Below are 14872 nucleotides of genomic sequence, written 5' to 3'. Positions count from 1 at the left end.
GGTTTGTGTGTGGCACAGAGGGAATATCTTAAAGCATGAATTTACACTGTTATCATGATTAGAAGTCATCTATGAGAATGTTAAGCTTTAAAAATTTTTCTTTTTTCTATTAAGTTTTTTAAATTAATTTTTATTGGAGTATAGTTGATTCACAATGCTGTGTCAGTTTCTGCTGTACAGCAAAGTGAATCAGCCACACATATACATATATACACTATTTTTAGATTCTATTCCCATATAGGTCATCACAGAGTATTGAATAGAGTTCCCTTTGAGATCAATTTCCTTAACGACCAGAGTTCATTCATTTATTCGTTCATTCAATAAGCATTTACTAGGTGCCAACTATGTGCCGAGTACAATATAACAGATGATAATTTCCAAAGATAACTATCAATATATATCACATCATACATGCTCTTTTCACACTGTGACAATGACAATCTTCTATTGAGAGGTGGGGTACCAGGGTGGACTTTCCTATGTCAATCAATAGAATGGGCCAGAAGAGATGCTGTGTGACTTCCAAAGCTAAGTCATAAAAGCCACCATGTCTTCTGCCAGGCTTTTGCGCTCTCTCTCCCTCACCCTTTCTCAGGAGACTGGATCTTGTTGGAACCCAGCTTCCATATTGTGAGGAAGCCCAGGCCACAAGGAGAAGCCATGTGTAAGTGTTCTGGCCAACGGCCGCATCAACTAGCAAGCAAGTGAGTGAAAGAAGGTTCAGATGATTCCAGTCTTTGAGTCTTCCAGCTGGGACCCCAGATATCGTAGAGGAGAAACAAGCCATGCTGTGTCCTGTCTCAATTCCTGATGCACAGAAACCATGACAGACAATAAATAATTCCTGTTGTTGTAAGCTACTAGATTTGGGGGTAATTTATTATGCAGCAATAGATAGCCATTGGGATACAATAGTGAATAAGAGATGTCTGTTCTCTCCCAGGAGAAGACAGAGGTATTGAACAAGCAGTCCGAGCTGTGATGAGTGTTTGAAGAATCATTAGAGATGCTCTGTAAGTATCTAGCAGGGAAATCTAAGCCAGTTTGGCAGTTGAGGGTAATCTAATTTCTTATTGTGAAATGGTCACTCTCTCCCACAATTCCTTTTTCCTAGCACAATGCCTGGCCATGGCGGTTGCTCAAAAATATTGCATAACCTATTGTGGCTTCTTAAAATTAGTTTCCTTGTTGCAGTCTTCTTTCTTATTTCCTTTATGTTCTGAGAGATGAAGTTAATAAAAAGGCAGGTCAGGAAATCCTAGAAACCTTCATTCAGCCTTTGCACCAAATGAAAAACTAATAGCTCGTTAATTATAAACTTTCTTTCTCTGTATGTTGCATTGTATAATATGTCTTGCCTCCCAATGTTGGAGGAGAGTGCTGGTCTAATACTGTTTGGCCTATAAGAGGGAAAATATTGAAATTTTCTTCCTAAAATGCTTTAGAATGGCACGATATGAATATATTGATGGAGATTTTATGCAGATATATACATTATGACCCTCAGGTGGACTGAGACGGTGCTCCCCTAGCGGAGTGGCCACCAGGGCTTCCCACGGCATCAATGGAGGACCTGTCTGTCCACCAGTGCAATCACAGGGTCTTCACAACAGAATGCAAATGCTCCAGGGTTGTACATTAGTTAGCATTGCTTGATAAAATATAGGACTCTCAGTTAAACTTGACTTTCAGATAAACAACAAGTAATTTTATGGTATGTTTAGTATATTATTCCTTATTTACCTGAAATTCAAGTTTAACTGGGCATCCTGTATTTTTGTTTGCTATCTCTGGCAACTCTAATACTAACAGTAATTAGTCCATAGACTATGGTGATTAAAAAAGAAAACAGAAACTAATAGTATGAGGGCAGGGTGGGGACTAAAATTAGCTGAGGTTTGATAAATGCCCAATTATGGGTATGACTAAGGGAATCCTTTTTCTTCTAGGACTCACTAGTTTCCTTTTCTCTACATCCCAGTCATTCAAAAAAATCTGTTTTCATTATGCCCAAGAATTCACATGCAATCAAGTTGATGAGGTAAGGCCTGATTCTTTGCTTTATCTACGTACATGAAAGTCTTTTGGTTTCTCAAGGAATGAGCAAAACCTTCCATCCTTACCTCACTTTCATTGCAGCAGAACACATCTGAGAGAGTGTAGAACTGGGGGTCTAGGTCAGCAATGGCGGGTGCTGGGTTGAACAGTGTTTTTACTACAAAGGAGTGAAAAAGGGGTTCAGTGGTTATCATTTTTAACATGGTGCATTTATGGACATTGAGTAAGGGAAGTCCCCAAGTACAACCATTTTCCCCATTGGATTAAAAATCAACTTAGTTACAGATGTAGAAAAGTCTGGAATCTCAATCTCCGTGATAGCCTAGTAGCAATTCCTTCTTATGTCCATGTGCCCTACTTTTTACTTTACAACATTTCAGCTTCAAGGGCAAGCATCAATATTTACAACTAAGGTGATTACAAAGTTATGGCAAAGGACAACAGAACATTAAACAACAAGAACAATTAAAATTAAAAATTTGAATGTTGTGGCATGAAAGGACACATATAAATGTGAACATGCAGTCTGGTGAACATTTTTGTGGGTTACTGTGAGTGCTTAGATGCAAGGCTAGTTCATAAATCCATTTTCCAGGAAAGTAAAAAAGAGATGATAGAAAGGAAACAATGAAGAGCTTAAAAATTTCCTGGTAAGAATGGTAAGTAGGAAGTTCATGTACATATCCACGTTTTGAACACCTATGTATGTCTTCCAAATATGTTGCACTTACTCATGCAAACATACACATTCACACAAAAGCTTACAGTCTTGGCTTCTGTGGGCAATCTGGGAATGTAAAGGAAAGGTTGATAAAGGAGGAGAAATTCAATCAGAGGCTAAGAGCTAGCTCAGACTACAAGAGGAGGATGGATGGGGACAGCAGAAAGAGGAAAAATGAGAATGTCATGGCCATCACAGTGTTAGAAGAAGTACTTTTTTCAGAGAAGGAAAGTGAACCTCAGAGAGATGAGGTCAGTCTAAGGTCCTAACACTGGGAGACGGTTAAGCTGGGTCCCTACCCAGGGTCCTCCAGCTTGAAGTCCAGGGTTTGGTTGTTTCTAAAGTGGCTGCCTCTCTAGGCCAGGACTCTCTGTCCACAGCAACACAAGCCCCCCATGCCAATTCACAAAATTTAAAAACAGCCTTTGTTCTGGAACTTTGTAAAAATTTTTTTTAAGTATTTAGAAATTATATTCATAGGAAGCTCTCCCTCTGTCAAAACACTTATCCACCAGAGTACCCAACTAGATTGGTTGGTCTTCTTTCTTCTACCCAGGTCCACTGACTTATGTGTGTTTAGTAACCTTAATTTACTATAGACTCATAGAGTAAAACTCTCTAGCTGCAGTCCCCAGAGACTCTTCTAGAACAGTGGTTCACAAACTTGGCTGCATATCCGCCTCATGAGGACAGCTTATTAAAATGCCTGACTTCTGGGCTCCACCTCAAACCCACTGAATCAGAATCTCTGGGGGTAAGGTCAGTGAATGTGCACATTGACAAATTCTCCACGTGGCTCTCCCATGGCTAGTTTGGCGCTGATGTGTTCCACGTTCCTAGGGAGATGTGTATCAGCACGTGGCTGGTGGAAGCTGTCCACCACTTCTGCCTGGGGAGGAGCTAATCTACTGCTGCACCTTCTTTGGTCTTACTTAACATTTTGGTTCGGTCAGTGGATCTTGTCCAGTGGTTTATAGGCTAACACTATTCCCATGTTTTCATTATTTTAGAATCTAGAATGTCCACCCACAGAAATTCTATGGTATATTTTTGGCTGCTCATATTTTTGCACAGGGTTATTGTGAGGCTTAAATTAGAAAACGGATGTAAGAGCCCTGTGTTAACTGTGAAGTGTTGTACAAAAGTAAAGGATTATTACTGTTATTATATTGTCCTTTACCCATAGCCCAACACCCCCGCCTGTCCACCCATCTCTTCTGCCTTCTGATGGAGTTTTTAGCCTGGCAACAATCTCTCTCATTGGTTTTCCCGCTTCTGCAAGGTCTCAGAGATGTCAATTATGCATAAAAACCATCATTGCCCAGCATTCTAACACACCCATTTACTTTTTAGGTTTTCAAAATAAATATGTTGTTCCCTATTTTCCTCAAGCATTAAATTGAAACACCATTGCTCACCTAATCTGATCCTCAAAGCTGCACTCAGCAGCTCTGAGCACAGGTTAGAGCAAGCTATCAGTATGCAACAATAGGGTAGAGCCATTCTTCTTATAAAAGTTCCATTTTATCCTAAAAGATCCTTGATCCAGCAATTCCTTTTCTAACCCTGTCCTACAGACATACACAGGCCTGCAAAGATGAGGTACAGTGACGTTCATTCAGCTCTGCTTGTAACAGAAAAAAACCAAAAGAAACCTAAGTATCTATCAGAGTGGATAAAAAATTATGACACATACACCCAATGGAATGCCCTGCTGCTGTTCAAAAGAATGAAGCAGATATCTGTTTTGTCACAGAAAGACTTCTATAATTTATTTATAAGTGAAAAAGGCAGTTTTATAACAAAGTCTATGGTAGGATCCCCCTCTTTTTTGAACAAAACAAATAAAACATAACTATATGTGTATTTACATTTATACACTTACATAGAAGAGAAAAAAGTCTGAGAGGTTACTCACTAAATTAATAAGTGATTAGTTACAAAAGGCTGAGAATAAATCTGACCACAGATTAACTGCTATACATCATGCAAAGACATAATTCTTAAAATATATATAATATTTCACATCAAAAAACGTGTACATGGGCTTCCCTGGTGGCACAGTGGTTAAGAATCTGCCTGCCAATGCAGGGGACATGGGTTTGAGCCCTGGTCCGGAAAGATCCCACAAGCCGCGGAGCAACTAAGCCCGTGTGCCACAACTACTGAAGCTCGCGTGCTTAGAGCCCGTGCTCTGCAACAAGAGAAGCCACTGCAATGAGAAGCTTGGAGTAGCCCCTGTTCGCCGCAACTAGAGAAAGCCGGAGTGCAGCAACAAAGACCCAACGCAGCCAAAAATTAATAAATAAATAAATTAATTAAAAAAAAAAAAGAATTGCTAGTGTATAGATACACAACAGATTAAAAAAAAGAAAAAATGAGTACACTGTGGGTGAAATGATGTAATGTCTGGGTTTTGCTTCAAAATAATCCAAGGTTGCAATGGGGGATGGGAGTAATAAGTTGGGGTATAGATGAAACAAGATTGGCCAAGTGTTGATAATTGTTGAAGCTAAATGAGAGTATATATGAGTTTACCATACTTGAAATTTTTCACAATAAAAACAATTTTTTAAAAAAAATTTATTTTATTTATTTATTTTTGGCTGCGCTGGGTCTTAGTCGCTGCATGTGGGCTTTCTCTAGTTGCGGTGAGCGGGGGCTACTCTCCGTTGCGGTGCACAGGCTTCTCATTGCAGTGGCTTCTCTTGTTGAGGAGCACGGGCTCTAGGTGCGCGGGCTTTAGTAGTTGTGGCACGCAGGCTCAGTAGTTGTGGCTCACTGGCTCTAGAGCGCAGGCTCAGTAGTTGTGGTGCATGGGCTTAGTTGCTCCATAGCATGTGGGATCTTCCTGGACCAGGGCTCGAACCCGTATCCCCTGCATTGGCAGGAGGATTCTTAATCACTGCACCACCAGGGAAGTCCCAAAAACAAATTTTAAAGAAACAATGACATTGAATTTTAAGCAACAATTGCTGGATTGAGAAATTCTACAATTTAATTTGACTGTAAATACTGTATAAAAATAATCAAATCTTATTTGCCTGTATCTTACCAAGGGAAAGCATTCTTACCAAAAAAAACTGGATACACAGGCTTAGAGTCTAATAACTAAATTTAGGGGAAAAGTGAAAATACCATAAAGAAAGGAGTCTCTTTGGCTCATGCTACCATAAATAAGCATGAATACTTTACCACGATGAAAAAAAAGTGAAGAATTAGCAGATTAGTTCATCAAATAAGAATGCAAATTTGTAATAGTCAAGATGAAAAAAAAACTGATGTCATCCTGGAACCATGCAAAACTAGAGAACACAGGATGCACCATGGAGTAACTTGGAGTTGCAGAGGTGACTGACAGCACCCAACAGTAATTATTATCCATTACAACGTATGACGGACTAAACTCCCAGTTGTCTTAACAGCATGTCAGTGGCTGGCGCAATAATGTCAGTGAGGAACTGGTGAGGCCCAGGGAGGCAGTTGTACAGGCGCAAAGACAGGAAAATGAGGTGGAAGCTCTTAATGATGTCACCATGCAGGGCAGGGGGCTGGACAGCTAAGAAGGCCCTAATAACGAGCTCAGAGAAACAGGGAGAAAATCACCCTAAGTAAAGAAACCATAGGAAGGTTGGGCTACCCAAAACACTGGCTTGGCAGTCTCCCACTCTAGAGGTTCTTCTCTGTGACTTGAGCAGCAAAAACACCCAAAGCTTGGGCTATGTGCTGGTCCATGTTATTGTGAAAGTCAAGGTGGCCAGCCAAGAAATTTTGTTTGCCAAATGGAAAAGGACTAAAGTGGCATTAAAAGATATTTTGTATCCTACCTAGAGTTTAATCTTGGCGATCTTACAATCTCAATTATTTATAATTGTTCCTGTAATGTCGCATTTGCTTTGAAATGGATATAAAGACCAGAACCAACAGGCATAATTTCATCACAAGCAGCTGTACCACCAGCTCTGCCGTGGGCCTAAGTCACACCACTGTGACCTAGAGAGGAGGGGGCTGTAGAGGGCTCCCAAGTCATTTTTGGTGTTGCAGGTGCTGTTTAAAACCAATGCTTTCATTTTGGTAAAGAGAGCGATTTCTGAGACAGTATATTCAAAGATGAAGCCGGGGGGTCTTTTTCCTCTGTATTTTAACAACTGATATATAATCCAGTTATACAATGTGTTTAATTCAAACGTCACTGCTTGTAAGTATACAGATAAGTATACAGATGAGGGAGCTGTGATAATAAACCCATAGATGATGATGATGACAACAAGGATTTTACCATCTTTCTTGTAGATGGAATAATGCTGACTAGCACATATGCAGCCTTGTGGGGTAATGGACAGGACACTCAGCACTCAACAGATCTTTACGCTCTGTGATCAGCCCATTCTCACACTGTGACACTGAAGAACTGTGAGAGCTCTCAGTCCAATTCCCTTGTTTCACAGAAGAAAATGAGGCTCAGTGCAAGGAACTGACTTACTTGCATGAGGTCCCCCATTTGGTAAGTGATTGATTCTGAATTGATTCTGAATTCAAAGCCATACTTCATGACTCCCAAACCAGTGCTCCTTTCATTGTACCACTCTTCTCTCAGGTGAGAATGTAGACACATTAAATTCAAACACACACACACACACACACACACACACACGCACACGCACACGCACACCACTCATAGTATAAAATCTGAGCTGTGTCTGACTGGTAACTACCGAATGGGGACCAGCTGAGTTCTAGACAGAGGCTCCTGTGTGCTGGGGCGCTTGCGTGTGTGTTTTATGAGGCAGATAGGGGACACATTGCTGAGAACACTCTAGGGTCTTGTCTCTGTGACTTGAGCAGTAATAACACTCAAAGCTTAGGCTACATGTTGGACATTGTTACAATTCATGGATTTCACTTTTCTAGAGATACTCTTCATAAAGGCTCAGTTCCTTGATATCAACGGGATGTGGCAGTTTCTTTATTTAAAGTGTGCTCTAGGACACAGAACTTGGGTCTTGGAGTGTGGAATCCTGGTTTCTACAGTGACCTTGGTTGAGCTAATTACTTAACCTCCCCGAGTCTGTCTTCTCCCCTTCAATCTGGGAGAATAATGCCTGCCATATTTTTGTCATAAGGTTTTTCTGAGGACCAAATATATATGAAAGTGCTTTATAAACTGTAAAGTACATATAAGTGCAGGAATTACTACTTCCAATATTACTATGTAAGAAAGATCATGCAGAATCGCTACTTAGGCACGCTGGCTCTCAGTAAAAATGTGAAGTAGGCTAGGTGATCTTTGGCTCTCCATCACCTACCCCCACCCATTCCTGATGCCCCAGATCCTCCAGCTCCTCAACGAGAAGAACCGCCTGGCAGGTGATGGAGGAGGCATTGCTGGACGCTCCCCCCCCGCAAATGACAGCCTGAGTCAGGCTGCCTGTCCATCCGGGAACTCTGGCCTCACCTGCGAGAGGTCAGCTCCTCACCTGTGGCTCCTGTACCTTTCTCTCCGCCACAAGCTGGGTAGGTAACAGGCCATTAGACTAGGACAGAGGGAGCAGTCATCTCCGAGAAGCAAGGGACAGTAGGAAAAAAAGAAGTTACATGAGAATATACTTTGACCTGTACAAGGAAAGACAGGAGCATGAATGAAGTGGCACGGTGTACTCACACCACCTGATTACGACGAGCGCAGTCAGTGCAGAGAATGCTCACCATAAGCCTTAGACTTTATCTGTGACACCCTGAGAAAATGTAACCAAATGGGTTTTGGCTTAAAATTCTTTCTGACAGCTTCGAGTCCATTAAAAATACATTAAATGTCAGTGAGAATTTGCCACAGCATGTTGTTTTGCCAAGAGGAAATTTGTTAAATCAGGACATACATTTTAAAATTCTCCACAAAATCATTTCAGTAACTTATTTTCCATTTATTGCTATGTAGAACACTATACACTTTGAGAGAATCACTTATATAAACACACAGATACATACACACACTTACTGTTCTTTTTCTTCTTCTTTTTTTTGGTTTTGTGTCTTGATGAGAAAGTTTTATCTGGAAAAGTCAATGTGGTTCTCTCCCTATTTTCTTCTTAGTATAATTCACAGAACTATGGCCACAATATCAAGGAGAAGCCACTGTCTTAGAGTGGCTACTTTTTATTTTGATTTTTTTGACCAAAGGGTGCTGAGATCAGGATATTATCCTAATTTTAGTTTAAAGAGAGAAGTGAAAGAGAAAAGAAAACTGGTGTTTACTGAGAAGTACTACACCATACTTGGCATCATAGTTTACTTCGTTCTTAGACCAATTCTGTAGGGGAGTATTTCTGTATGCATTTAACAGACAAGGCTCAGAAAACTCAGATAATTCTGCTAAGACCACAAAGCTAACAAGGAACAGAAATGGGATTCTAACTCAGAAGACGCTTTCCCCACTAGTCAGTGGTAAAAAAGAAGCAAACAGAAAGAAACTATCTGGAGTTTTAAAAAGTTGGTTATGTGCTGGGGTTGAGAGAAGGGGAGTGGGTGGGAGAACAGATGAATCAAGATTAGCCACGAGTCGATGACTGTTGAAGCTGGGTGATAGGTTTCCTTATACAATTCTGCCTGCTTTTGTGTGTTTGAAAATTTCCAAAGTCAAAGATCAAACAAAACAAAAAGAGTCGCTTAAAGGACACTGACAACATAGAAAATATTACATATAAATAATCTTTTGTTGTTTATAGAAAAGACAAAAAAGTTTTACAAAAAGGAGAAAGAACAAATCTTCAGTTCCTTGAGATGTTTATCCAAATGTATCTGGGCAGTGATTATACATGACCTGCAGCTTAACCTCTGGTTGTCAGAATGGAACTCATTCTACTACTTAGAGTGTATCTTGGACAATGGGCTGCTTCAAAGATTCTAGTTACTACTTGAATTATTTCTCCTAACTAGATTGGAGATTTGTATTTCAGAATATCAGAAATGCTACTCATGTTATTTTTTCACTATATTTAAGGTTTTCTAACATTATCAAGAACTACAGGAAGACAGTGAATCTCACAGATGGGAGAAAGAATATTTTACTGCAGAAAAAGTATGGCTTTGCTTAACTTGAAAGGTTAACTTTCACTGAGACAGTGATAAAAGCTTTTACAGAAAGAAGGACAAATGTGTAGAATTACCTCCACTGCTGTGGGCTATTCTCAGGGCTTCCAAAGAAGCTGCTGGAGTTACTTCTAGCTGGCAGATCATTACTTTGGCTCTGCTAATGGTACTGGCTGCTTCCCTCAGGTCTTCAGTATTCAAAAGTAAATTTGCTCCAGCCACTATAACGATGATATTCTGGCCTATAAAGAATTTTTACATGTTTATACTAAAAATCAAGCAAAACCAAGCAACGACATCCTGCAATGTTACAATTACCCTTAGAAAGTCATTATATATAAAATGTTGTATTAATTCTAGCATTTCTAAGCCATTCAGGTTAAATTTCGTATTCCTAATGGATCTTCCTTTACATCTCTGTAGGAATCACATTATTCTGATCATCTTGAGCAAAATCTAAAAAAAAAAGATTTCCCTTATCAATATTCTTATATATTTACAAAGAATATTAGCTGATGAATTATATATAACATACTTAAAAATTTTCTCCTATGGGAAATGGCTGGTACAATATATGTGGTAAAGATTCTGAATCCTAAATGACAGAGGTCATAATGATGAGTATAAACAGGAATCAGCTTGCTTAATGCTAAAAACTAATGCTCTTTAGCATGCAGTCAGTTCATGTGTGTACCCCAGGGTATTCAGAAAAGTGATTTTGTAAATCAAAACACATTTTATGATATCAAACATGAAAAACTATACGAGATAACTTAAGGTAGGGAGAGAGTGATATTTGGCCTATACTGTACTAGATCAAACAGAAGCAGGACTAAGGAATCTTGTATGCTTATCACTTGGACCCACTCTCTACAATCCCACGTAAGTGAGGGAGGAGTGGTGGTGCATTTTCTCTGTCAGGTGAACTCTCAGGAACTGTGCTGTCCAATACGGTGGTCATGAGCACAAGCCACATGTGGCGACCGAGCACTTGAAATGTGGCTTGTCTAGACTGCGATGTGCTTCAATCGTACAATACATAGCAGATTTCAAAGACTGAGTTGTAAGAAAAGAAGGTAAAATATCTCATTAATTTTATTTATTTATTTATTTAAATTTATTAATTAAGTTATTTTTGGTTGCATTGGGTCTTCGTTGCTGCACACGGGCTTTCTCTAGTTGTGGTGAGTGGGGGCTACTCTTTGTTGCGGTGCGTGGGCTTCTCATTGCAGTGGCTTCTCTTGCTGTGGAGCACGGGCTCTAGGCACGCGGGCTTCAGCAGTTGTGGTGCGCAGGCTTCAGTAGTTGTGTCTCGCAGGCTCTAGAGCGCAGGCTCAGTAGTTGTAGTGCACAGGCTTAGTTGCTCTGTGGCATGTGGGATCTTCCTGGACCGGGGCTCGAACCCGTGTCCCCTACATTGGTGGGCGGATTCTTAACCACTGCACCACCAGGGAAGTCCCTCATTAATTTTAAAGAACATTTTGATTTCATGTTGAAAGGACAATATTTCGGATATATTGAGTTAAGTGAATATATTAAGTGAATATATTAAGATTAATTTTACCAGTTCCTTTTTACTTTTTAAAATGTGGCTAATGGAAAATGTAAAATTATGGACATGGCTTGCATTATATTCTATAGGACAGCCTGACCTAGAGGGATGAGTTGCATCAGTCTTTTCTGTGCTCTAGGCTGCTTGTGCTGATCTTGTATAGACGTGACCTAAAATTACCTCTGACCGCAGAACACATGCTGGCCTATCATCTTACCACAGATGTGTTTGTTGGCCAAGGAGGACTTAATAAAGTGGGGATGGTTCAGCATAAACCCTATCTCAGTACTGGAAAAATTCAAAGTACCCGCACACTGAAAGACAGCATACCTCCTTGCCTTTCTCCTTCAGTGACCTCATTCTCTCTGCTACAGTCAACTGCTGCTCTGTGTTGCTGACTCCTGAATAGACATTTCTGGCCTGGCCTTGGCTGATGAGTGACAAAGCCCAAGATGAAAGCTGTCTGGTGGACACTGCCATATGGCTAGCTCATTCATGCCTCAAATTAAACTCGTCAAAACCGCTACTCATCCCTTCATTTAAAGATGCTGATTGTTGTCTCTCTGGGTATTTGTGTTAGCTCTTCTACTACAATCTATACTCCCGAGGGCATTACCATACACTATAAACCAGACAAAGTCTACCATAACAGGCACCCCATACACAATATTAAATATCTTTGCACGGAAAATGCAGCATTTTGTTACACAGATAAGGAAGAAACAGAACTCGATATCCCTAGAACACAAAAAAGTTAAAGTTTAAGACAGGGAATGAGCTGCTGTTAGCAGCAATAATTACTTAAATGTAGCTTAAAATAATGGACACAGATGGTTGTTAGAATGAAATCTTTTGTCTACTGTCTTTAAGTGGAATATATTTTTTGGGGGGGTTGTTATTGCAACTTTGAGATCACTAAAGTAGAACTAAAAATACCATAACTTCATGATAAATGATTTTGTGAAACTGCATTATAAATAAAAGACATATTGTGACAAATCCTAATTTAAAACAGTGCACTCTAACTTCTCACAAAGCAGTAGGTTCTTCTGTCCTAGGTGCTCCATGAAATGCTCAGTCCTTCTGAATGTTAATTCTGATTTAAAAAAATCTTATGTAGCTGTTTTTATACTTAAAATAGTTGGCAGCAATTATGAAAAGTTTACTTGAGGGTAAAGGGAAGTTACTGGGTTTTTCCCCCCCATAAATTTATTTATTTATTTATTTTTGGCTGTGTTGGGTCTTTGTTGCTGCGCGTGGGCTTTCTCTAGTTGTGGTGAGCGGGGGCTACTCTTCGTTGAGGTGCACGGGCTTCTCATTGTGGTGGCTTCTCTTGTTGCGGAGCACGGACTCTAGGCATGCGGGCTCAGTAGCTGTGGCATGTGGGCTCAGTAGTTGTGGTGCACGGGCTTAGTTGCTCCGCGGCATGTGGGATCTTCCTGGACCAGGGAATGAACCTGTGTCCCCTGCATTGGCAGGCGGATTCTTTTTTTTTTTTATATTTTATTTATTTATTTATTTATTTATGGCTGTGTTGGGTCTTCGTTTCTGTGCGAGGGCTTTCTCTAGTTGCGGTGAGCGGGGGCCACTCTTCATCGCGGTGCGCGGGCCTCTCACTATCGCGGCCTCTCTTGTTGCGGAGCACAAGCTCCAGACGCGCAGGCTCAGCAATTGTGGCTCATGGGCCTAGTCGCTCCGCGGCATGTGGGATCTTCCCAGACCAGGGCTCGAACCCGTGTCCCCTGCACTGGCAGGCAGATTCTCAACCACTGCGCCACCACGGAAGCCCGGCAGGCGGATTCTTAACCACTGCGCCACCAGGGAAGTCCTGGAAGTTACTGTTTTTAAAAGACAAATGTTTCAACTATTGCAAGGCCTTGTGACAGGCATAGCTGTATATATAGACTTTTGAGATTTGGTTGCTGTTTAAAGAGCAGACAAAATTGAACACTAACAATAAGTTAGAAGTAATTGGTTGCTGCCATTTGCTCAGTAAATATTCTATAAATATGATTCATCAACTTTCTTTTGCACCCATATATTTACATTTATTTACTTAGTGTAACTGAAATGACAGATGAATACTTAACTACTTTTAGAGAGAAATATCAGTTCTGGGTTCACATGAAGGGTAATGGGATGCTACAGAATATAAGTATAATTTTGAGGCAACTATACCACTTCATATGTATTGGATGGACAATTTTGTATTTGAATGATCAACTAGGGAAGTGTAAGTAAAGGGCAACATATATATTTAGATTGGAAAGACCACACATTAGAACTTGGAGTGGTGGTTATGGTAAGAGATCCATAGGAATAGGGTAAAAATTGATGCTTCTGCTCTAGTTCTGGAAATGATACTCCAATATGTGAAACACATACCTTCATTACTGACAATTATAGAAGCAGTTCCTGTTGCAGCATCTTTAGTCTGATATGTAAATTCTAAAAGAAAAAGGAAATCGCAGTCATGTATGTACAGCCTGGCAAGGATAATCTATTTTAACAATTTCAATGCACCACTAATCCTTGGAAAAACTTTTTAACCTTTAACCATCTGGAATGATAAAAAAGAAATAAGTAATTAGTGCTAATTTATACCCATCACCTATACAATGAGGAAAATACAAGTCTTCACACTTAGTTGCGCCTTTTTTCTACATTAGTGGCAACCCAGCAAACCACCCCCGCTTCCGATGCCTTCAGATTATTCACAGTTGTACACATATGCATTTTTCTAGACCACCATATTTCTTTTCTTCAGTGAAAGAAATGACAGACTTGAGATGAAAGACTAAAGGTCAAACTCATAAAATGAAATTGTTTCACTTTCTTCATTTTCATAAGCTTCGCATCTCATCAAGAACTATGGTCTGGCGTGTAAATGGAAATGTTGATCAGGCAGCCTTTGGCAGCAGCAAAGAGCCTTGAACTGGAGCCAAAGACCTGCACTCTAGTCCTGGCTCTGGCTCCAGCTAACTGTGTGCTCTTGGACAAACTCAGAACCAATCTGGCCTTCAGTTTTCTCTTTTGTGAAATGATGGTATCAGCATCAGTGGTTTCTAAGATCATTTCCAGCTATGACATTCAATGACTTTTCTTAAGATATCTTTTGTGAATGCAGCACCTGTTTTCTCTTGTCACCTACTTTTGAAACATTTCTATGAGATGAACGCTTGTAACCTCCTATCGTTTTATTCCTGTCTGGAGAAACGTACATGAAAGAATTAACCAAAGGATATTTAAGCAAGACTAGACAAAGTTGTGCATAAAAATTCTCTGGCCACCAGGGGAGGATCTAATAATTCTATTGTATTTTCAACTTGTAACCAGATTCCAGAAGAAAGTTATAAAAACTAACTTTAAGAAAGATGAAATTTTACCTGTAGAAATATCATTCTGTTTCAAGTTTTCTATATAATCATTGCCAAAGGAATCTTTGCCAACCT

At 40.0% G+C, this 14872-nt stretch overlaps 1 protein-coding gene across 4 annotated transcripts in view; it reads right to left on the bottom strand.

Moving 5' to 3' along the window:
* Positions 1 to 14872, bottom strand: part of RBKS (ribokinase) — an 82257-nt gene that overhangs the window by 35648 nt on the left and 31737 nt on the right. For all 4 annotated transcript variants that reach the window (XM_007191355.3, XM_057558635.1, XM_007191358.3 and 1 more), the window contains exons 3-6: positions 14807 to 14870; positions 13806 to 13868; positions 9946 to 10110; positions 2127 to 2218 (exon numbers count right to left, since the gene is read on the bottom strand). In XM_007191355.3, coding sequence (XP_007191417.1) covers positions 2127 to 2218; positions 9946 to 10110; positions 13806 to 13868; positions 14807 to 14870 — 384 coding nt within the window. The remainder of the gene's footprint in view (positions 1 to 2126; positions 2219 to 9945; positions 10111 to 13805; positions 13869 to 14806; positions 14871 to 14872) is intronic.

The sequence above is a fragment of the Balaenoptera acutorostrata genome, chromosome 12 (genome assembly GCF_949987535.1).
Source record: "Balaenoptera acutorostrata chromosome 12, mBalAcu1.1, whole genome shotgun sequence".
In the NCBI taxonomy this organism is placed as follows: Eukaryota; Metazoa; Chordata; class Mammalia; order Artiodactyla; family Balaenopteridae; genus Balaenoptera; species Balaenoptera acutorostrata.
This window is presented reverse-complemented; position numbering and strand designations above follow the sequence as displayed.